This window comes from Maniola jurtina, chromosome 10 (genome assembly GCF_905333055.1).
Source record: "Maniola jurtina chromosome 10, ilManJurt1.1, whole genome shotgun sequence".
Lineage (NCBI taxonomy): Eukaryota > Metazoa > Arthropoda > Insecta > Lepidoptera > Nymphalidae > Maniola > Maniola jurtina.
In genome coordinates, this window is record NC_060038.1 from 6,428,469 (window position 1) to 6,453,102 (window position 24,634).

Consider the following 24,634-nt stretch of genomic DNA (forward strand, 5'->3'; position numbering starts at 1 on the left):
TGCACATTTTGCGTCTTAGATCTTGTGTGTCCGGCTTTCTGCCTACGGCTCGAACGAGGAAAACATTGCGTCATTATCAGACAACTCTGTGCAAAACATTTCATGTTTGGTAGTGTCATCGAAACTTGATCGAGCAATATACAAAATGTCGGAAATATGGAACCATTAGTTAACTTTACTGCCATCCTAAAGGTCATGCACCTATCGTTTCCCCTTATGATTCTAAAAAAACCTAAGTAAGTATGTCAAGAATGTGTTAAGTCAACCATTGAAATCGCTGCTTTGAAAAATTGGATTTTCAGACATATGCAGCCGACTACAGAAATTTTGTCGGAAAGCTTAACAACAATAAGTTCACTTTGCTGCAATCGTATTCCTCCCCTTCCGTCCCCCCGTACTAAACAGAAGATTCTTAAAAAAATCTATAAAGATGTTTCTAGTCCCTGAATGGATTCCGTTAGTGGAATGAAACAAAGATAACGCAATAACCTTTACGATGATGTTGATATCCATAGCTTTTTCCCACGAAACCTACTAGTTTATAAAATCAATATTGATAAATAGGCGCCCACTAGATTTTCATTATCACATGTCTTTACATTGCAGTTCCCTTTGTTGTTACAAGTGAAAAGAAGTTATTCAAACGCGAGGATAGTAAAAGGATAAATAATGCGTGAGTATCGTCCATAAAATTACCAAAAAATTCTTTGAACATTATACAACAAGTATGTACTTACCTATATTTTATTGCATTTTTTTTTTCAGAGAAAAATGACGATAACTCAAGTTTGAATATGATATATAAGTTTAGACACAAAAAAGACAAACCTGATGTATTTATCAATCCGGTATCAATCGGACGCTTCTCAGAAGTACAATCGCATAACATACTAATTGAAGTTGACGAGAAACAGCGTCAGAAAACTTATGCTATACTTCAAGAACCCAGATCCGACTTTCACAGCAACAGGCTCCGTTACGTGCTCTTAATTTATACGAACCCTATGTGGAATCTGTTTATTTTAACGACCATCTTCTTTGCATACTTCTTAGAAACCAGTCTCTATACGTTTAGCAAACCCGACGAAAGGACCTTCTGGTTAATCATGCTTGTTGTCTTTTTAAATGTTGTCTTCACAATTGACGTAACCTTCGTTTTCGGATTGAAAGTTTTTGAACGGTGGCGAAAAACATTAAATTTAGTGGAACCAGACACAAAACGTGTAATACTGGACGCTGTTTTGTCATTACCATATTCCTTCATGTATTTGATGAAACCTCAAGAATACACACCATTTAGTTTCCACGCAATTGCTCCTATAATGGCAACTGCACGTGTATATAGGATAATTGAGTACTCCTATAGTAAATCGTCGCAAGCTGGCACAAATCAATGGACAACGTTTTTGGCACAATACCTGACACTGTTCTTACTATCGGTGCATACTTGGACTTGTATATGGTATTTGCTTGCACATAAAAGCTTTGATATACACGAAATACGATCATCCTGGTCAGTCGCTACTGTGAAACTTCCTACTGAGACAACGTTTGATTGGTACTTTGTCGGAGCTTATTGGTCTGTATTATTTTTTACGACAAACGCATTCGGCGATATATACCCAGTAAATACGTATGAAAGAATAATAGCTGCAGTTGCGGTTTTATTAGGATTTCTATTAACGACAGTAGTATTCGTTGGTTCTCTGACATCACTATTTATAACCATAACGACTAGACGGGCAAAGTATGTGCGGCAATTGAAGAAAATACAAAATCACTTGTCGTTGATTAAAATGGATCCTGACACGACAAAGCGTATAATAAGGTGCGTATCTAATTTAACAAATGAGCAAAGGAATTAGATGGCTTTACTATAAAACAAAGTATCCTTTTTATAATTTTTTTATGAAAGTGTTTACCTACATTTAAGGAAATTTCTAAGTAATTCAAATATCCTTTTGTTTAAGATATTACGAGGATCTTTGGTACCAGAAATCTGGCGTGTTTAAACCCAAGCTCATGAAACTGTTACCTGCTCCGTTACAAATGGAAATTTGTTATGATCTCAATGCGGTACCCCTCTACAGTTCTTTGATATTCAGAAAACTTCCGGAAGCATTCCTTAGAAGACTATCTGTCACAATGACTCACCAGTTTTATTTACCTGGCGACATTGTTTATAATCATAATCAAAACAAGACTATTATGGTAATAATATATTTCTGCATTGTTAAATATTTACACATTGCTCATTGAGTAGCTAATAATAAATACCAATACAAGTGCTATACCGAGATTTATGTATCTTTTGTTTTTATTCAACAAAGATTTGTGTCACGAACGGCGTCTTAGAACTATTATCCGATGAGGATGATGAAAGTCCAATGATATCTTTTGCAAAGGGCACATGTTTTGGGGAAATCTCACTGGTGTATAACATTCCAGGTAAGCATGTTACTAATAAAAACATTATTCATCTTATTTGACAGGAATTATCAAAAACTTCACTTACAGCTCGATGTACAGTTAAAGCAGCGACGTATGTAGAATGCCAAGTGCTCAATAAAACCGACTTTATTAGGTTGATGATAACTTATCCTGATTTAGTTGCCAAGATACGTAAAGAAATTAACGAAAGAATTTATCGAAGCCACTGTAGAAAACAAAAGCAGGGAAACGACAGTCAATTATTATCACTCAATATTTATGCTTCTAAAGACAGAAAAAAGAGCAGCATTAAATGCTTAAAGGACAAATTACGTTACATTCAAGGTAATCGTTGAAATGCTTTTTGCCAACTTACTACTTATACCAATCAATTTATACCAATCAATGATCATTGTTTTCAGGTTTAAGTGACGTAGATAATTTTACACGAGACGATGAATTGGATGAAAACTGTTTAGATCTGTACATTTTATCGGAACATGTCAAGAAGCGGATCAGTAAATTCACCTGTTTGAACTCAGATTTTCCTTGGATATTGGAATCAGATTGTCACCTCGTTAAATATTGGCAATTATACATGCTTTGCATTGTTTTCTACGTGTGCCTCCTTTACCCTTATTTTATTGGTTTCGAAAGAGAATTTCCAGGAGGCATATTCTTCTATGTAGAAATTATCATTACGATTTCTTTGATCTTAAATGTGTTCATTACTACCATCACTGCTGTGAAGACTAAAAAGAAATATATTAAAAGTTTTTTAAGTATACTAAATTATAGAATGTACACTCTCGGATTTTATATGGATGTGTTTGCCATAATTCCTTTTGAATACATTGTCACAATACACACTAATGCTTCGTATCTAGACAATTACAGGAATCATTTGTTTTATTTGTGTAAAGGCACTAAACTTTGCTTAGTGTGGAGATTATCAAGCTTTTTTGATAATTTGGAAAGGAAATTACTTGCAAATACAATAATAGTAAAGGTGTTGTTTTCAATTCTTTTTTTATTAGGGTTCCCTATTAAAACTAGAAAGTAGAAACCCTTAAGAGTTTTTCCAGTCCATCCGTCTGTCTGTCAGTCCATAATATTTTGTATCGCAGTGATTTAAGACAAAAAACATAAAAAATAACTTTATTTCTAATAATTGTTTTTCTTATTTTTGGTTCACGGTAAGACGTTCTTTATTATGAACATTACTGAGGAACCCTACTGGCGACATACACAATTGGTCTGTTTCCTTTTTATACTTATTTTAAATTAAAGTAGGTACCCAGATAGACACTTATTAGGTTTACATGAAACTTAAAAACTATATTTTTATAGATTGTCAAGTATTGTGTTTATATCGGATTTATATGCTACTGGTCTGGCGTCATTTTATACATGGAATCGTGTTTTGTGATTAGATGTTCCCAAAATTCGTGGTTCGCTCGGGCTTTGACCTGGGAAGATCAAAGAAGCGGTATGACATCGAGCAAGTATGTACCTACTAGACTTGCTAATAAAACATGTTGATGTCTTCTAAAATTATCGTGCCAGACTTGAGTTCGGTAAACTCCCAGAATTAATTATACTTAAAACTTCTTTATTTCAGAACAAAATATCATATATTAACCGCGACATATTTCGCTACTACAACATTATTATTAGTTGGCTACGGCGATTTTACTCCTGGTGATCAATTTGATATGGGATTCATAGCATTTCTCAGTTTATACGGAGTCTTGCTTACTGGATATTGCGTATCTGAATTTTCAGCTGTTGTGACTCATTGGTCTAGGTACGTAAACCAGTAATGGGTAACAGATATTTCGCGAACATCCATCATTCACCATCATCGTTTGATATAAATTTTCAGGACCAAGACAGCTTTTTTGGAAGTTATTATAACTATTGACAGATTTATGAAAGAAAACAAAATGCATCCGGCGATAAAATCGAGAATCATGTCTTTTTATGAGTTGCAATGGCAATATAATGCGGTAATAGCCTGAAATAATTTTTATTACATAATATTGAAACCAAAGTAAAGTAGATATTCGTACGATCAATCGATACCTAGGTACTAATATTATAAATGCGAAAGTGTCTGTCTGTATGTCTGCTAGTTTTTCACGGTGCATCCGTTTAAACGATTTTGACATTTGTTACAGAGTTAGTTTACATCTCAGGGACGGACCAAGGCTACTTTTGGTCCCGGAGTTCCCCTGGGGTTTTTAAAAACCTAAATCCATGTGAGAGAAGTTATGGGCATAACCTATTTGGTACAGAAAAAGCTTGCATCCTGGAGACGGGCATAGGCTTTTTTTATTGTAGAAAATCAAAGAGTTCGACCGGGATTTTTGAAAAACCTAAGTATATCCACGCGGATGAAGTCGCGGCAACATCTAGTTTCAAAATATAATTTGCAGAAACATTTGCAGTTGAAAATATAACTTAACTAGAGGATGCCCGCGACTTCGCCCGCGTGGATTTAGATTTTTATAGATCCCGTGGGAACTGTTTGATTTTCCGGGATAAAAAGTTGCCTATTTCTATTACAGGGACGCCACCACTACTACTTCTGTACCTTTCATACAAATCAGTTAAGTGGATGGGTCTTTAGAAATCCCGCGCGAACTCTTTGATTTTCCGGGATAAAAACTAGCCTATGTCCGTCCCCGGGATATAAGCTAACCCAGAACCAAATTTTATCAGAATCGGTTACACTGTTGGGACGTGAAAAGATAGCAGACAGACAGACAGACACACTTTCGCATTTATAATAATAAGTATGGATGGATATGGATTTTTTACAGGGCGTTGAACTCACTGGTGAAAATTGGCTTGAGAGAACTGTAGTGCCTTCAGAGCTACGAAAAAAAGTGCTTCATCAGGCGCGATTTAAAACGCTGACGTCAATTAGGTTCTTTCAAGTGAAAAATAAAGCTTACATTCATACGCTAACCGAAAGTATGTACATATTTATGAATGAGACTTCTATCTTGGGTAATGTAATTATTAGGGTGTAAAACGTTTTACACGCACGACCTAATTGTGACAATAATGCTCGCGTCTGCCAAGACAATTACCGCTAGTTCCAAAACGGATCGTACGTAGGTATTTATGTATGTAACAGATTTTCTGCGAGCCTTTTATAAAATGTCTTGGTCCTGACAATGATTTAAATTACACTTTTATTGTACCTATTGTATTTAAAGGACGTTTTAAATATATCAGTGTTGAGTATTGACAAGTTTCAAAAGAAATAACATAATATTAAGTTCCTAGCATTCGATCTAAGAAGACAATTAGGAATGTTTAGAACTAGCTTGTTCCCGCGACTTCAGCCGCGTGGACTACACAAATTTCAAACCCCTATTTTACCTCCTTAGGGGTTGAATTTTCAAAAATTCTTTCTTAACGGGTGTCTACGTCATAATAGCTATCTGCATGCCGAACTTCAGCCCGATCCGTCCCGTAGTTTGAGATGCGCGTTGATAGATCAGTCAGTCGGCTTTTCTTTTTATATAGATAGGTATATTTAGATTTAGATGACATCTGGATTCGGGAATAAATACTGGGATTGCAAAAGATGGCTAGTTTTTAGTAAATCTCGGCTCTAAACAAAATCAAAGTGGGTACCTAAAACACTTTTTGAATACCAATAATAGTGACATATCTAATGGTGACAATTAATTACTCTGGGGAGGAGAAGCAAGCCAAAAATTGGCGGATTGAACACTTTAAATTACTTATATTAAAATGAAGAAATAATATTATTACCACAGCTGCCAGAGACATAATTCTACCACCAGGAGAGATAGTATACTACGGCGGGACCGGTACAAGAGATCTGTATATAATTGAAAGCGGTTATTGTTTGGTGACTTGTAAGGAGATGAGAGAAACTAAGAGGGAACGTGTCATTGGCCCCGGCAACCATTTGGGTTTATTGGTGTTGTTGTACGGCGTGCCGGCTGTCAGCACTGTAATTACTCTGACACATTGCAAAGTAAGTGATCATTAATTCGATGCGCATTAACATCTGTTAGATGAGATCGGTGCGTGTGAGAATAATTAACCTTTTAACTTTGTCAAAAGCACTTTTATGGAATATCACACTACTATAATTATAAGGGCGAAAGTTTGTATGTGTGTGTGTATTTTTCTGACTTCCAAAAAGGAAGTGGTTCTCAACTCGGCCCGTTTTTTTTATCACGGAAAATCAAAGAGTTCCCACGGGATTATAAAACCTTTATCCACGCAGGCGAAGTGCAGGTATCATCTAAGTATTTAAGATAAAATTTAACACAAATAAGGTTTTTTTTTTCATAAATAAAGTAAGTACATAATTATTTTCTGATTTTAAGAAATTAACTAAACGTTTTCTCTTTCAGCTGATAAGCATCAGCCATTTTGCTTACACATCAGCTTTGAATCTGTTCCCGGATATGAGAGAACATGACGGATTACTTTTACCGGAAGAGTTAAAGAAAATAGAGCAAATCGCGAAATCTCAAAACACAGACGCTTATTTGAAACATTACAACGTCTTGACGGCTAAACAAAATAAAAAAAAGATAACGAACATCCTGCAGGATTTTTTGAATGGTAAGCGGAATTTTTAACATGCAAAATGTTTCTTAGCGATTTCTGTCTAATCCATACTAATACTAATCCATACTAATATTATAAATGCGAAAGTGTGTCTGTTTGTCTGTCTGTCTGCTACCTTTTCACGGCCCAACAGTGTTACACTGTTGGGCCGATTCTGACGAAATTTGGTACAGGGTTAGCTTATATCCCAGGGAACGGACATAGGCTACTTTTTGTCCCGGAAAATCAAAGAGTTCCCGCGGGATTTCTAATGACCCATCTACTTAACCGATTTGTATGAAATTTAGTACCGAAGTAGCTTGCGTCCCTGTAATGGAAATATGCAACTTTTATCCCGGAAAATCAAACAGTTCCCACGGGATCTATAAAAATCTAAATCCACGCGGACGAAGTCGCGGGCATCCTCTAGTACCTAATAAATAATTTAGTTTAACTAAATCTAAACTTAAAGAGGTAAAGAGTAATCTCCATAACCACTGCACATAAGTATAAGTATAAAAAACCTTTCACCATTTGAAAGATACATTATTCCAGTTGGACTGTGGACATAGGTTATTATGTAGGTATATATTATATGTTGCATTCCACCCGAGCCAAGCCGAATGGATCAGCTAGTGCAGTATAATAAAAAAATTATGTGTGTCTGTCTGTTCGTTACCTATGCGTTCGGTGACGCGCGAATCGCATTGCAACCCATGCCAGGTTTTAAATAATAGTTTATAATAAATTTCACATTGTTGTTTCTATTTCTCAAATTGATAGATTCCTTCATAAACGTTCTGGAGTATTATAGAAAAAAGAAGGAGAACTATATAAAATCATACAAACAGTTCAATGTGTTTAACCATTTGTCTCCGTATCTGCTGATGCCGATAGCAATCAAGCCTGATGGCGTGTTTCTTAAAACCTGGGCCATCTTAAGAGTATGTGCGGCTTATCTACTGAGTTTGCTGATTCCGGTAAGTCGCTGGTCAAGTCCATTATTTTGGTAACTTTAACGTCATAACAAAATTTTGTAATCTAATAATACTCTGACAGTCAAGGAGCTTGCGTCCTATATAAGTTCGGGATCTACCTATTTCAACTTGTCGTGTCGTCGGCATCAAACAATTTGTAAAGCTTTGGCAAAAGGTGTTTTCCAGGAAGAATCAGGCAAGCTCTCTCTCTCTCGCTGGGAAAAAGTCAGCAAAGAGACTTTTACACGCCACGATTTTGTGCCGTCTAAATCCAGAGGTTCCCTGCGACTTGATATCGTCTACGCACCTGATTGGAAGACCCCCAACTTCCAAAACTGCGCTTACATTCATTTAGAAGTCATGGCATCATTCATTATCGCCATCATGAAGGCTCTGATAGACGGAAGCACAAATGCAAATTCATCCAAGTAGATTCGGTGACCTCGCTTCGCTTGGTCAATAAAGAGATACAATAGTATCAGTTAATAAGCAATGCGGTACTAGAAAATACAAAATGACACAAAGTTATAAAAATCCAAATAAACAAATCCATATCCGTACTAATATTATAAATGCGAAAGTGTGTCTGTCTGTCTGTCTGCTACCTTTTTGCGGCCCAACAGTTTAATCGATTTTGGTGAAAGGTACAAAGTTAGCTTACACCCCGCGGAAGAACATAGGCAACTTTTTATCCCGGAAAAGCAGAGTTCCCATAGGATTTTTTTTAAATAAAGCTCAATCCACGCGTACGAAGTCGCGGGCATCATCTAGTTAAATATATTTTTCAGATTGTCATAGCCACAGCTCCAACGTGCAACCGTTTCAATATTGCAGTAATATTTTTGGAGTGTTTTTGTTACGTAGATTTGTATTTGATGCTTCACGTTGCATTTTATGGCCCCAAAAATCAGCTTATCTATCACCCATACTTAACGGCAAGAAATTATTTGAGGGTAAGATAACGTTAGATAAGTATCTACTTTAGAGCTATAGGCTTATTCACAGCGACCAGATTTCCACATTTTTTTTTCTTGATACATTTTTATAAATTGCCAAAGTAAGTTACCTGTTTATATCCATTAGGTCTCACTTATTTTTGAAAGCACTCGTCACTTTTACTTTACAAAATTCAAGATTTAACACTTCAATATCTCAACTTCTCCGCTTGTTTCTCATAATATTTCCAATTTCAGAGGACATTCATAGTAGATCTTCTGACATGTTTCCCATGGTACGCCGTATGGAAACTGTTCGTCCCAAAGCACGACGAAAATCATACTCCGGAGGACCATCAAATTAATATCCACATGTACCATTGTATTATTAGAATGGTTAACGTATTGCAAATTTATAAACTTTACGCGGCATTTTGGGCAGAGTCGATCGCTGCATTGAAAAGGGTTTGTAATACTTCGTCATTTCTATATTTTACAGTCATTACAATTTTTTTTTGTGCAGTCATGTGCTAGGTACACTACACTATCAACATTATATAAAGCAAAATAGTGATGCCGAGGATAAAACACGGTTGCCTAACGATACACGGATCCTTGAATGGACCATAGGTCTTGAAGGGATATCACACTTAATAATATTATAAAGGCGAAAGTTTGTATGTGTGTGTGTGGGTATGTTTGTTACTCCTTCACGCGAAAACCACTGGACGGATTCGGCTGAAATTCAGAATGGAGATAGATAATATCCTGGATTAACACATAGGCTACTTTTTATCCCGGAAAATCAAAGAGTTCCCACGGGAGTTCGAAAAACCTAAATGCACGCGGACGAAGTCGCGGGCGTCAGCTAGTTGTTAAATAAAATTTGTCTGATACTTTTGGTTTCAGGCATACCTGATGAGCGTAGTGCAATTCTTACTACTAACCCTGTTCTTCTTAAATCTCTACACATCGATATTAATAACAATGACATGTAGATATGTAGTTGCTTATGATTATGATGATTTTGCCAAGAAAGTTGAAAAATTGTCCTTAGCTGGGCCGTACATGAAGACAACGTATAACTTAAGAGGAAATATGATTTGTAAGGAAGGTATGTTTTCTTCCAGTAAAATATTTTAAGTTTCAGGTATTACTTGACTTATAAAATTCTGAATTCAGGGATCTTCTCTCAGCTTCTAACTTTCTCTAAGCTTGAAGACCAAAGTCTTCAAACTGTGCGTGTCGCCAGCTGTGATGACGTATAGATCGGAGACATGGTCGCTTACTACGGGCCTCATAAGAAGGCTTAGAGTCACTCAGGGACGATGGAGAGACCTGATGCTTGGAGCTTCTCTACCTGATCAAATCAGAAATAAGAAGATCCATAGGTTAACCAGAGAAACCGACACAATTCCACAAGTTGCAAAGCTGAAGTGGCAATGAGCAGGGCGCTTAGTTCACAAAACCGCTAGACATTTGGGTCCCAAGGTTTTAGAATGGCAACCTCGCACAGGAAAGCGCAGCGTTGGTAGACCGCCACTAGGTGGACAAACGACATCAAACTTGCAGCGTACCGCTGGATTCAGGTGGTGCAATGCGTGTCTAAAAGAGACCTATGTATGTGGACGTCTATCGGTTGACGATGATGATGACTGGATGTTAAGTGACCTGAGATGCCTTGAACGTTTAGCTACTTTTTAGTATAGATATAGTTAGATGTATGAATTCCACTTCTTCATTACAATTAATTTACTTTCGTACCAGGTTCGTGGATAGATGGCAGGAAAATATTTACAGACAATCACCTAACTCCAAGCAAAGTATATTTGCTGGCTTACTATTGGTCAGCTGCGAGTTTCACAGGCGCAGGCTTTGGTGATATCACGGCCCAAGACACTGCCCACATGATACTCTCAATTTGCATCAACATACATGGAGTTTTGTTTTTTGGGTGGGTGATTTTATTCGTCACTCGTAATCCTAAATTGGACTTCGGTTGATTAGAATTCAGAAAACTTGTCTGAAGAAACGAACAATATTTTAGGAAGGTGAACTGGGCGTGAGCTTTTTTGGTGGAAACCATTTTGGAAGTTTTTTTTTATCTTGTCTTGAATTATAATGTTGTAAATAAAAATACGACACTAACTTAATAGCAATTATTATTATTTTCAGATACGTGTACGCACGTATAGCGTCATTAAAAGCGATGGCCGATCAAGTGGTTACTACATTCCAGGAGAATTTGAAGCATTTAGAGCTATTTTTAAATCGGGAGAAGGTACCATATCTGTTGAAAAAGTCTGTCACTGAGTACTGGAAATATCAATGGAAAAGAACCGGTGGCTGGTCGGTAAGTTAATATTATGTTGTAACTTGTATCGTACCCAATCTTTCACTTAAAGCCTGATATCATTTCAACCATTACGCTCGAAAAGTTTATTAAAACCAGTCTTCTCCATATTAAGCATCAAAAAATTTTGGGAAAACTACATGCCAATTTAAACGAAGACGCAGTTTTATACATGTACGAAAATACCTTAAGAGAAATACCGTTATTTGAAGATGTGGAGTATTCTTTCTTTAGAGCTTTCGCGAAAAAACTTAAGGAGCGATATTTTCAAAAAGGCTACATGGTGATGAGATCTAATGAGGTCACCAGTAACATGTATATTATTTACCGCGGCAAAGTGAGTGAATTTCTCGTTTAAGATTCTGGTTTTATATGAGTCATGATACTTTAACGTTTCATTTAAACCTTATTTTTGAAGGTGGATATTATCAGCAACATTAACGAAGTTGAGGCCTGTATGGGGCCGGGAGGAATTTTTGGAAATATTCGCGGCACATCAAAATATTTAACCATGTCAAATGTTGTTGCTTCTAGAAATATAGATTTGCTTAATATAGATGGAGCAGAATTTTACGCACTATTAAAGGTAATTTATAAAATAACAAAATCAAATGTCAAAGATTCGGCGTACTTTTATGTGGTTGTGTTTGTCCGTGTGCACGTAAAACCGTCAGAACTCCGCCTGATTTCTCTCCGGTTCTGTCGGGCTACCGTCCTACTGGACTGTAGGCGTGAAGGATTAGAGATTAGACTAGGTAATTTTGTGTTAACGCACGCACTTGTGCTATATAAAATAGGATATATTATTATAGCATAAATGGCTAGATAATCCACTAATATTATAAATGTGAAAGTGTGGATGTTTGGATGTTTGTTACTCAATCACGCAAAAACTACTGGACTGATTTGGCTGAAATTTGGAATGGAGATAGCTTATACCCTGGATTAACTCATAGGCTACTTTTTATCCCGGAAAACCAAAGAGTTTCCGCGGGATTTTGAAAAACGTAAATCCACGCGGACGAAGTCGTGGGCATTAGCTAGTTTAGAATAAATATCTAGATTTCGCCGTGGGTGAATCCGGACGGATATTAATACTATTTTATTTTGTCTTTTAATGCTTTTAGAGTTATCCAACAGTGTTGAGAAAAGTGAAATATTCTGTGGATTCAACAACTAAAGATTACGTTTTACCAACGGTCATGTCTGAAAAATCCAGCATGGAAGTAAGTAGGAAAAGGAACGTTTTATTCCTATTATATTATCCATCTGATACAATAGGATAGGTATCTTAAGTTTGATTAGTAAGCATAGGACAATACAGATTATGTAGCTCCTGCAAAGTTTTCTTGACGTACCTATAGCTGTAGGAGCTTATCTTCTATGTCTTCTACCTAAATACTGTCTCGAAATTAATACGAATTTAATTTGTTACTAGTTAGAAACTTATCCGTCATCGTATAAAGCCGACGAGGATGAAGAAGAAGAAATAGATGACTTATTCCTAGATGTAAGTGATAAAATTTTATCCATTTTCCATACCAGTAAGTGGTGGTTTTTGTGGCACTGAATGTAACAAAAACGCCCTGTAGGTACGGTACAAGTTTGATAAATATAAATAAATATTTTTTTATTTATTTATAATTAAAATATAAAAAAATATAAAAAAGATATAGTAAGCTAATAAACTCTTTACGAATCCTCTAAAATAATTATCAGTTAAAAATTTCAGAGCCCTGACAAAAGCGTTGCCGAATCTCACGGATCAAGATCCATAACGTCGAGCGATTACGCTGACTATATTTCAGCCATTTGGCTATTATTTCAACCGCACAGGTAACTACCTAATATTATGCTCGTATGTACCTACCTTTTTTGCTGGCGGAAGAGAAATTTCCTTGAGATTACAAATTAGAAAATCTCCCGAAAAAATCTGATACCCGACTTCTTGGAGATCAGGTTAAGTAGGATTACTACTCTAGACTCTAGCGCTGTTGTCTTGAACTTGAACCAGGAGTCCCGGGTTCCATTCCCAGCACGGGTCTGGAATTTTATAATTTCTAAATCTGTGGTCTAGTCTTGTAGGAGGCTTCGGCCGTGGCTAGTTACCACCCTACCGGTAAAGCCATACCACTAAGGGCACTAAGTACGTACTGGTACGATGCCGTGTAGAAGCCAAAAGGGGTATGGCTTTAACAAAAACTGCCATACCCCTTCCAGATTAGCCCGCTTCCATCTTACACTGCATCATCACTCACCACCAGGTAAGATTTCAGTCAAGGGCTGACATGTATCTGAATAAATAAATAAAATACTAAACGAATATATTGTTTTCAGGTGGTTCCGTAGCAGCGTGGTGCCAGATTCTAATTGGCTAACTTTTATAGGTAGATGCCGTTTTTTCATTCAAGTATTGTATAACCCTATGAGTATTAAAATACATACTAATAGAGGCGGCTTAACAACTCCAGCTTATTTCACTTATAAATCTGCAGGTTATATTTTGTCTGAGTAATAAATGCGGGTTTATTATACTTACAGATTATTTAATTATGGTTCTCTCGTACGTGGACTTCATGATTCTCGTGTACCAAATGGCATTTCTATCCAACGCTTACTTCTTCCATATGTGCGTAGTGTTCGACATCATCTTCTTGTACAAGGCTTTCCTAGACATACACAGTGGATATATGAACAGATATGGAGATTATGTTTTGAAACCAAGGAAAGTGCGCCAAATGTATGTAAGACAAGTTTTTTTATCATATGGAATAGATACCAAGACTTCGTACGCGTCGATTTAGGTTTTAAAACATTCCGTGGGAACTTATTTTGTTTTTCGAGGAATAAAAAGTAGTCCATGTCACTTTCTAGATTTTTAACGATATGCATGCGATTATTTACGTGGATTACGTGAAATTAGTAACTGTCAACTGATTCGCCTACTTGCAATTGACTGGTTAAGTTGTCTGATGAAATATGGCAGGACAGTCGACTTTGGACCCATTTACATTGTTTTCATTAGTACCTAGGTACTTTTCAAAAAGGATTCTTGGATCAATTCTGGAATCCAAATATCTAATTTGGCTCAAGTCTGATCTGGACAGAGTCTTTCGTATGGTAACTGGTTATAGAAAATACTACAATTTAACTCGACTAAACACACAGTACCAAACGTCTGGCGAATTTTAAATATATTCTCGGCCTGCATAGGTTTTTGCGTAATTAGATAAATATTTCGCAGGTATTTTTCTAAAGTCTATCTACGGAGAAGGGATTTTTTAGCCAACTTACCGATATCATACTTAGCGTTTGCAATGTCACTTCGTCCGTCGGTGCAACATGCGTTGTTCTGTTATTTGCGAACACCACAGCTGTTCCGGATTTCTTATTTGTTTACCTACAGACAGCACAGGAAAATAAATATCGGATCGGCAAACTTATTTCTGAAATTGACGTAAGTATAAAAGTTCCAGTACTCAAAATTCTTGGATTCCACCTCATGGAATTTATCAATATGGAATACAATAACTTATAGCTTTATTCAGAGTAGCGAACCATGTTTCAGTCAAGCTATAGATCGTAGGCATTTCTGTTACAAATTGAAGGCGCTACCTACTTATGCCGGTTGGATAGTTATGTATTTACTTTTCAACTCATCAATGTTTTTGCAATATGTAGATATCTACCAATTTAAAAATTAATAGGTACCTACAATAAAATCAAAAACCAATAAATAGCATTCTGCATATGATAAGACGTGGAACAAAGTCCCAGCACTCGACAAAGCAAGAGTAAAAAGGCATTTTCTAGAACAGCATATTCCAACTTAGACCACATCAATGCTACCCATTGGACATGATTGTAACCAAGCGCCCAAGTTGAATAAAAAGCAAACTCCTTACTTGACACTGCAGTGGCAATCAAAATACTTATTCTTCCAGAACAATTGCGATATGGGCATCGCTGCTAACGCACGTGAATGCGTGTTTATTTTTCAAACTGTCCTGCCTCACTCCAGTTCAATGCACATCCGCTAATTGGATATCTAAAGAAGAGTTGAATTTGCGAGGAAACTACGCTGAGGTAAGTTTTTTGAGTATACCAAATAAATTTTGCCATAAATCTGTGATACTAAATTTTGCCATAAATCTGTGATACACGAAAATGGCAAAGTTGTTACACCCCCAAAAGTACGCAGCATATTTGACTCATCAAGGCTGTGTAAGGATGCATACGTACTGACGGATGTGTGTGAATCCTACCAATGGATATAGTATACCTTTTTTATAACTTAACAGATTGAACCTTTTACCATGAAACTAAAAGGAGTCTATAGGTTAATGAAGAAGACAAGTTATGAAAGTAAAACAATCTTTGTGGTGGATTTCAGACATATTTCTAGCATAGAAAGCATCCTTGGTGATAAGGCGGCAACCTATAGCTTTCGAAGCATTATTTTTTACTTTTATATTAAAATTAAAACATACCTACTTTTTCTTATTTCAGAAAAACTTCTTTCCACTCTACATAGCATCTCTATGGTACATGTTTAATTTGCTTACCATAACAGGAACAGGAGATGTTTCTTCCCAAAATGATTTTGAAGTCATTGAAACTGTATTTATAACCATAGTTATAAAATTCTGCACAGGTAACTCAAAGAAATTTATATAACCTATTCTGAAATGTTATTGCTTTTTCACTCACTTGACAATATTGCATGTGAAAATTCTCAATTATCTCCTGAGGAATCTCCGGTGTTGTGCAGAAAGAGTACCTTGAGTGTGTTTTTAGAAAATTTGGCTGTTTTGGGTTGGTTTTACCAAATTAAACTTGTTGTTCCATGTGTAAATTCTGTTCACAAACAGTGTCTCTACAGAACTTGAGTTTCTTATTTATATTGGTATTTAATTACAATAACCATATAAAGATAACTTCCTTGTGTTGATGTAATACATGCAATAAAACATTATAGGCCTCCTAATATCAGAAATGTCAGCAATGATCACTGCACATTCGTCATCACGTATAGCATACGATTATGGCATTAACGAACTTCGGGACGGTTTGCGCGATACAGATTTGAGCGATCATCAGATGAACAAGATGTGGGACTATGTGCGCGAATTGTGGAACAGACAGCAGGGAAAACAGGTATCATGATTTTTATGATAATAAATAACGAATACGACGAACCATGAAATAAGCTTCAAATCAACATGATTTACAAATTTACTTACTAGCTTTTACCTGCTATAATGTATAGTACACGCAGAACAAGTAGCGCAATCTGAACAGGAGTATAGCTGCGCATTATCTTCTTCTCAAGTTTTCTTTAGGGTTACAAATCTAGCTTAAGGGCCGGCGCACATATGGCGGAGCGCAGCGCAGAGCATGCCCGCGAAGTTTTCTAATCGCGTGACACATTACGCGAATTTCTACCACAGAATGCGCGAGCACGCGCGGGATTGTGCGCGGATGCGCAAGTATCCGCACGGACGTACAATTGATTTTAGATATTATTTCAATGAGGACACTGTCGATAATATTTTGACTGTGAAAAATGCTCTTCGCTGCGCTCCGCCATATGCGCCGGCCCTTAGAAAGAGATAATCGGCAGTTTCACCTTCGTAGTGTTGTCTCCGTCGTTGAAACTGACAAGTTAGCGACAAAACGTCACATAAACATGAGTGACAGAGAAGCTGCTCTAAGAAGTCGAAATTTACCGATTATCTCTTTCTAAAAGTTGCCTGCCGGCTGCCGGATATGTACCATAAATCCAGCACATCAACAATTGGCCATTTGCGATTATCGCAATGTGATAATTTTTTTCGTGATTACCTGACTTGAGCAATAATAAAAGAACGAATTACTATGCAGATGCCCAAACTAGTCTACAAACTACCATTTCGACTTCGCTGTCAAGTCATGCAAGCAGTTTACGGAAGTCATATACATGAATCCCTTATATTCAGGAAGGCGGACGATGATTTCAAGCGCATGCTGTCTATGTGGTTGAAGCATTGTGTGTTTTTTCCCGGAAACTATATAGTTCAAAGGGGTGACGCTGATCAGTCTATTTATTTTATACATAGGGGAGAGGTAAGGAATACTTACGTAATTGTAACGATTTCTAATTGTACTGATTAGATTTTCTCAAGTGTCTAGAGTCTAGACTCTAGACCGCTACAAGTGGTTGTTTAATAAAAAGCAATATTCTGCCACTAATGAGTTAAGACATTGTGCTGTGTTTACAGGTTGAAGTGTTAACAGTCCATCAGAACTTAACAGAATCCATTTATGACATCCTAGGTCCAGAAGATAGTTTTGGAGTAGCTCAGGTATGTTCTTAAATGTACAATTGGTGACTGAAGAACATCTTAGTGACATTTTCTCGGCTTTCAATAAAAGCAAGTATACAATAAAAGGAAGTATAACTCTGTACCAAACGTAAAAATTGGTTGAACGGATGGGCCTTTGAGCCGGCCGAAGAAACAGACAGACATTATCGCAAAGTGATATTCACATCCTTCATGCTACGGAAACGTTTAAGTGCGGAAACCAGCCCAGAGAGAAGAAGAAGAAGAAGATCCTTCATGCTAGCCCCCGGGCTTTATCCTAACCTATCATCTAGATTCTAGTTTAATATATAATAATTCGTGGGCTACGAATTCGTCCGCGTGGATGTAGGTCTTTAAAAATCCCTTGGGAACTCTTATTTTCCTATGTCCGGGATTCAAGTTATCCCTGTAGATCACTCCCAAATTATAAATGCGAAAGTGTGTTTCTTTGTTGGTTTGTCCTTCAATCACGTCGCATCGGAGTAACGGATCGACGTGATTTTTTGCATGGGTATAGTTAAGGACCTGGAGAGTGACATAGGCTATGTCATATCCCGGAAAATCAACAAGATCCCACGGGATTTTTAAAAATCTAAATCCACGCGCACGAAGTCGAAGGACCTATGGCCTACCCTAGGATGAAGCTATCTCAGCGTCACAGACGGTTGAACAGATGAATCGTAAAAAGACAAACAGACATTTTCGTATTTATAAAATTATTCTGTACCTAAAATCTCCTTTCAGGGTCTATTTGTGGGTGTCACACATCACTTTTCCTTCCGGGCACGCACTATAGTCGACATAGTGTACTTAAAGCTGGATGAATGGAAATATTTGCTGGATTTCTATCCATCGTCCGCGAAAATAGTTCAGAGGAAAGTTGAAAATGTCTATTTAGCTATTTAGCAAATAATTAGATTATTACGATAAATAAAAATATTTAAATTACATAAAATAGTTTTATTCATTTACGAATGCACTATGAAAAGTAATGCTGATACAGTATTATTTAAATATAAGGAAAAACGAATTAATCTGATATCTAGAAATTATAGAACTGTTTACAATTTTTAAAATATCAGAATAATCAATCACACTACAATTTTTTTTTTTTACTTAAAAGGTAGATAAATATTTGATTAACTAAAAGCATCGATATTACAGCAAAGTAACAATGAAATTGTGATACAAGTGAAATTTCGTTTCTTAACGTTTAAAAATGCATGTTCTTGTGAAAAGTTGCCTGCGATTTACCTTTTAAGTAATCTAAGAAAAAATAGATGCTATATAGGTACTTAAATCACATAGTTTCTTTTACCTTAACATTCAACAAGGTGTTTGTAGTAGTTAGTGTTCAACAAATTCAATCTCTTATCGTCCTCTTCCTTTTCCTAGCAATTCTCTGTGAAACTCCCGGTATAGGTGTTCCTAGAGTTTGTTCAAACTCGTCATCAGAATTTTCTAGTGTTTCTTCAACGCTGTTCAATCTTTGAGTGGTTCTTTGAGTACTCCTTTGGCTTTCTTCTAGCTGTTGCGTTTGAGACAATCTGAAACGTATTTTTTTAGAATGATGACACATTTGTTAAGATGACTTTTTGCTTGATGTTTTTTATATTAGAGGCCAAGATGAGGTCAACAATTTCATCAGCGTCAATTTAAATTTTGGGGTTTTTTAAACTTCTGTGGTAACTCTAAGTTTTGCAGGATAAAGAGTAGCTTATTTCCATTTAGGATGTAATCTCTGTACCAAATTCCGTCAAAATCTGTAAATACGTAGCAAACAAACACACTCTTCCATACATGGATTAGAGAAGCAAATAACTGGGTGGTAAAAGAATACTAGACATTATTACATGTTTTTATGAATGCCAAGTATTTCTAACTCCTCCTCTCCAACTGAGGCTGAATTAATACTAGGTAGTGCTCTCAATTTAGTTTTAGATAATCTAGTTTAAATCACTAAGGATGTTGAATTCCCGATCAGTTTCGATCTGGTTAGATTCCCAGCAAGGGAAATTTGGTAAATAATTTCTAAATTGACTTTGGCCTGATCTGGTAGGAGGCTTGGACCGTGGCCATTTACCATCCTACCGGGAAAGCTACGGCACTAAGCAATTTAGCATTCTGTTCAGATGCCATATAGAAAACATAGAAAATCAAGCATCAAAGGCATTTGACGTATGACATTGTATTTGTTGTATTGTAATTGTATAATGAAAATAAATGTTTTGGGGTCAAAACATAAAGTCTAAAGGTTTGCGTTGCGCGACGCGGGAGCTGCTTGCTCCACACAAACTCATATAAACTATATTTGCACGCCGCGCCGCGCCGCGCCACGCAAGCGCAGCTGAAGTGCATGCGACCTTTATTGGCCATTGAACCTCTCGCCTAAGTGGCGCCAAATGGTGGTGTAAATATTGGAAACCTCACGGAAACCGAATTAAGTCTGTCAATTATTAATTTCTGTGTGATCTAGTTAAATTCAATAAGAATGTTGAATTACCTGCCACAGTTGAGCGTCTCCAGTTGATTTTCATGAAAATCAGCTTTACAGCATGGCCACTTTTTTATTCTCTGCAAGTACTCTGTCAAACACCGCATATGAATTGCTTCTCCGCATGGCGGACAATTGTAGCCCTGAAATAGTAATACATGAATATGTTAAAAGATGTTGCCTTTACAGTGGACCCCCGGTAATCCGACAAACGTTTTGCAGGGCAGTGTTGAACTATAGATTTTGTCGGATTATAGAGTACTGCCTAAGACCCCCTATAGTCCAGATTTTTTTACAAAAGAGTACCTTGTAATCCGACAAATTACAAGTCCAATGATAAGATTCTATGTTATACATACTCTGAAGAACAAATCATACTTCACTGTGTACGTCAAAAGTAAATTTTAATGTATATAATATAACATAATATCTATTAAGCTTTTTTCATAATTACTGTCTATCTTTGCTGTACCTATTCTACTCCCTTTACAACCTCTCCTACTGCCAAGGGTCTAGGGTAGAGATCACTGAAAGAGATAATTGCTTCTTTGTCCACTTTTTCTTGATTTTTATTTCTATTGTTACAACTTTCTGGTACAAATAAAAAATAAATAAATAAAAATAAATTCAATAATAGACATGTCGGATTACAGGGGGTGCCTGATTAGACAGGGGCCAGATTACCGGGGGTCCACTGTAATTATCAAAATAAATTTCTTAGTGATTATTTCTTATGATGATATAAAAGAAATAAACAAACCCTAAAAACAATTTCCTTGCAAAGACAGCATTCTTGAATAGTGTCTGGCATATTCTCACGTAGATAATGTTGAAACTCATGTATGGCTCGAATCCCTAAAGCATAGTTTGAATTGATTTCTGCCAAATAATACATTCTGCACCAGGTTTTTAGTAGTTTCTGGAAAATATAAGAAAAAATATGTTTTAAATGTAGGTTCATATATAAAAATTGAGTGGTGTTGGGATTTGTGTGGTGCTGCATGGTGGTGGTGTGTGTGGCTTGCTTGGTGGCTGGCTTTTCCTGCATGTTTATCAGTCGGAGGGCGGGCGGTGCATGTCGCATGCTGCATGTTGCACTGTACAGATTTCTTTGGTTTAGTGGATTGTAGGAAATTAAGCTTTTGATTCCTTGTCTAAAAACTTGACTCTAGGTTTTCATTTTCTTTAAGTTTTCTCTATATGTAAGTATAGAATACTTACTATGAAAAGATTTCAGAACTTGAGCATTTGAGAACATCTGAGCTAATGCACTAGTAATGCAACATAAATTATACTTACTTGAGCATCAGTTTTAGATAATTTAGATTTATTAACCAAATTCAAGGCATACTGTGATGTTATTTGTCTACTCTCCGTTGTCATGATCTGCTCAATGAGAATTCTAAAGAAATCTAGCTCTTGCGCGGAGAACACATTCTGAGATTTCGTGGCATCGTCAAATCCAAGGGAAAGGAACACAACATTTTTCTCAGAGGTCACCTCATCAGTGACAATTTTTATTGTTTCTTGGAATGGCCTTATTTTTTCGTTTATCTCTTTGGTTAGATCTTCTATTGATGTATTATCTCTCTCTGAAAAAAAAAAGTATTAAGTATAAAATCAATTAAGAATGTAATAATAATCATACTTGTCTGAGGAAGTTGTTTCAAAAGTTCTAAAATGTTGGTTGTCAGCAATAATAGCAAATATACCTACTTTAATATAGTAAATTGAGACCTTACCCAACAAATACATCAGCTAGAAAACGTATTGAGAATCTAATAAGATATCTAATAGTTGATTAAATTATTACCGGGAAAAGACTCCTCCATTATTTTTTGTGCATTTGAATAAGTAAGTACTCCCTGACTTGCAATGGTTCGTAAAAAAAACCTATGCACTGCACCGTAACTCATTTTGCATGATCAGTGTATTTCTGCTTTTTTTGAAATGGAAAGTACTACTCAATCCTTTATTATCATACAGACACTACAAAAAATTCACTTCTTCACTAGGTACCTATTCACTTGTTGTTGTTGTTGTTTATTTTAGTGGCTTTTTGACCGATAGATAATTGATATGTAGGTAGGTACTTGAATGGAAATCATCGAAAGACGAAATGTCAAATCAAATGAATTCTCGAAATGTCAATGTCAATACTTAATTTTTCTCTCTCGTCTGGCCCCACAAAGATTAGCCAATGTCAAGTTTTTAGTTATTTGTAACAAGTTAGGGAAACTGTACAAGTATGGACCCCGTCTGTGCCAGCGCTCGCCGACATAAACACGGCACCCCCATAGAGCGCTTTCCAGTCAGTTTTAACAAAAAAAAAATACTCCAAAAAAGCAGAGCACGCCCGCCAGCTAACACCAACACAGACGAAGTCCATGTCAATACTTTGTCATTACTTCTTCTTTCTTTTCGTTCTTTAAAAAATGGAATATCACATTGTTCAAACCATAAACAACTGTAGAAACGGGTAACATTGATATAGTAAGGGGAATTTTAGGATGCCATTAAAAAGTTTCGCATAATATTAGTGTGAATATTTTGTGAAATTAGGTTTCTACAGATTATTGAATAATTTGCAATTATGAAATATCCTAATTTTTTTATTTCTTTGCATGCACAAGGATTCTTTTTGTTAGGTAGGTACCTACGTAGTTATAATATTTTTTTTGTAAGCGATTGGTTTTTATAAAGGCACTTTTAGAGCATAATTTCCATTGAGTAGGTACATACAATTTATTACCTATTTAATCACAATTATTAATGACTTACTTACTTATTTACTTACATCACATTCTACTTCGGCGAGTGCAAAGTGAGTGAGTGCATGACAAGTACAAGCCAAGTTTAGGATGAGTGCAAGGCGAAGACAGGTTGAGTGCAAGGCCAAGGCCGGTCGAGGACGAATGCTCGATGAGTGCAAGACGAGGGCAGGACGAATACAAGGATAGTGCAGGATGAGTGCATGGGGAGTAGGTAACTGCAGAGCATGGCGAGTGCAACGCTATACATACAATATACAGTGCTAGGCGAGTGCATGGCGCAGGATTAGTATGGCACGAGAGCAGATCAAGGACAGGGCGGGTGCAGGACGGGTGCAAGCCGAGTTCAGGACGAGTGCAAAGCGGGTGCAAGCAAGGCCAGTGCATAATGAATGCGAGGCTATCGCAGTATGAGTACAGGACGAGGACAAGGCGAGTACAGAATGAGTGCAGAGCGAGGCACGACTAAGACACGATTATAAGCATAGGTACCAGAAGTGAGACTCAATAAAAATATAAGAATGAATAAATATGACCCTTACTTGCATGATTAAGGCTTGATACGCAAAAAAACTAAGTTAGCGCAATAATAACAGATTGATAAAACACATCCGCACACTAAGATCGACCGAATCAAAGTCAGCAGAACTCTCGCAGGCCATTTTTGAAGATAGTTTTCTGAGGTGGCGCTACGGTTGCGTTCCTAAAAACATTACCAACAGATGTCACGTGACTTCCGTTCAAAAAGCGCGGCGAACATGTGCGATAACACGATTACGATAAGACAAAATATAGAAGATCAAATCGCGAATTAAACAAGCCCAAGACACGAATAAAACAAGAACAAGACGGAACCAAGACATTACCACGATAAGACCACACGACTGCGTCATGGCAGGGTAGTTATGCATTTAAGCATACACATTGCACATTCGATACTACACGACAGTTGTACTTTGCGATACAAATAAGAAGACCATCGTCCATCTTACTCTGTAACTCGACCAGCAATAATTAATGTTTTCGTTGAAATATTATTTTTAAAAAGTAAGGGTAAGCAGTGCCTTATTGCATCTATGACGTGCACGCTACTGGGTACGTAGTACGTACCCCTACTTAATCTAGGTTAGGTAGGTACATACCTATCCCTGGGCTACCTAATGTTCTTTCTAAACCGCACTAATACCGAACGTCGCAGATAGGACGCGACGCTCAATTATGTATACGAGCGGTTTAATTGCAATCCTGTTTGTAATGGCTTCTTATTTTACTTTCCCGCTTGAACGAATACATACCTAAATACTTACCTAGATGCTATTATTTCCTTTAATTATGGTAAGCTGTGATAGCCTGACATCCGCCTGCTATTCTGGAGGTCGGAGGTTCAATCCCGGGAATGCACTTTTCGGAGTCATGTCCGTTTTAAGCACCTGGTATTGGTAAAAATATGGTCTTAGGTTTAAGGCAATTAGAAAAATCACTTACATTATCGGTGAAGGAAAACATCGTGAGGAAACGTCTGCAGGTCTGAGTTCCAGAATGTTCTCAACTTATATGTGAAGTCTGCCAATTGGACAGCGTTGTTAGACTATGACCAAACCTTTCCCAATTCTGAGAGAAGACTCGTGCTCAGTAGTGAGTCGGTGATGGGTTGATGATCACACTAATATTATAAAGGCGAAAGTTTGTATGTGTGTGTGTGTGTGTGTGTGTGTGTGTGTGTGT

The 24,634-nt window shown here is 36.8% G+C and overlaps 2 protein-coding genes across 4 annotated transcripts; one reads left to right on the forward strand and one right to left on the reverse strand.

Annotated features, from left to right (window-relative positions):
- Window positions 1-574: 574 nt before the first annotated feature.
- On the forward strand, window positions 575-18,552 carry LOC123869033. 3 transcript variants are annotated; one of them, XM_045911759.1, is made up of 32 exons: window positions 575-673; window positions 766-1,828; window positions 1,971-2,211; window positions 2,331-2,448; window positions 2,518-2,775; window positions 2,853-3,439; window positions 3,781-3,935; window positions 4,052-4,237; window positions 4,316-4,439; window positions 5,256-5,409; window positions 6,228-6,451; window positions 6,837-7,050; window positions 7,819-8,015; window positions 8,801-8,965; window positions 9,206-9,412; window positions 9,857-10,061; window positions 10,715-10,901; window positions 11,123-11,300; window positions 11,416-11,637; window positions 11,719-11,886; window positions 12,428-12,526; window positions 12,739-12,810; window positions 13,033-13,136; window positions 13,638-13,687; window positions 13,842-14,040; window positions 14,545-14,757; window positions 15,245-15,386; window positions 15,810-15,954; window positions 16,279-16,457; window positions 17,184-17,405; window positions 17,561-17,644; window positions 18,389-18,552. In XM_045911759.1, the coding sequence occupies exons 1-32, from the start codon at window positions 670-672 to the stop codon at window positions 18,548-18,550; spliced, it is 6,528 nt and encodes a 2,175-aa protein (XP_045767715.1). In that variant the 5' UTR covers window positions 575-669; the 3' UTR covers window positions 18,551-18,552. The 3 variants fall into 3 exon arrangements, 2 of the variants coding, with proteins under 2 accessions (XP_045767715.1, XP_045767716.1); XR_006796806.1 differs by lacking the exons at window positions 17,561-17,644; window positions 18,389-18,552 and adding an exon at window positions 16,052-16,115 and having other exon boundaries at window positions 17,184-17,268; XM_045911760.1 differs by lacking the exon at window positions 11,416-11,637.
- Window positions 18,553-18,593: 41 nt separating this feature from the next.
- Window positions 18,594-22,285, reverse strand: LOC123869036 (non-structural maintenance of chromosomes element 1 homolog). Its single transcript, XM_045911767.1, has 5 exons — window positions 21,952-22,285; window positions 21,438-21,730; window positions 20,899-21,057; window positions 20,148-20,281; window positions 18,594-19,191 (listed from the first exon to the last, which is right to left on the reverse strand). Exons 1-5 carry the CDS (start codon window positions 22,052-22,054, stop codon window positions 19,008-19,010), a joined length of 873 nt encoding a protein of 290 aa, XP_045767723.1. The 5' UTR covers window positions 22,055-22,285; the 3' UTR covers window positions 18,594-19,007.
- Between the last annotated feature and the right edge of the window lie 2,349 nt (window positions 22,286-24,634).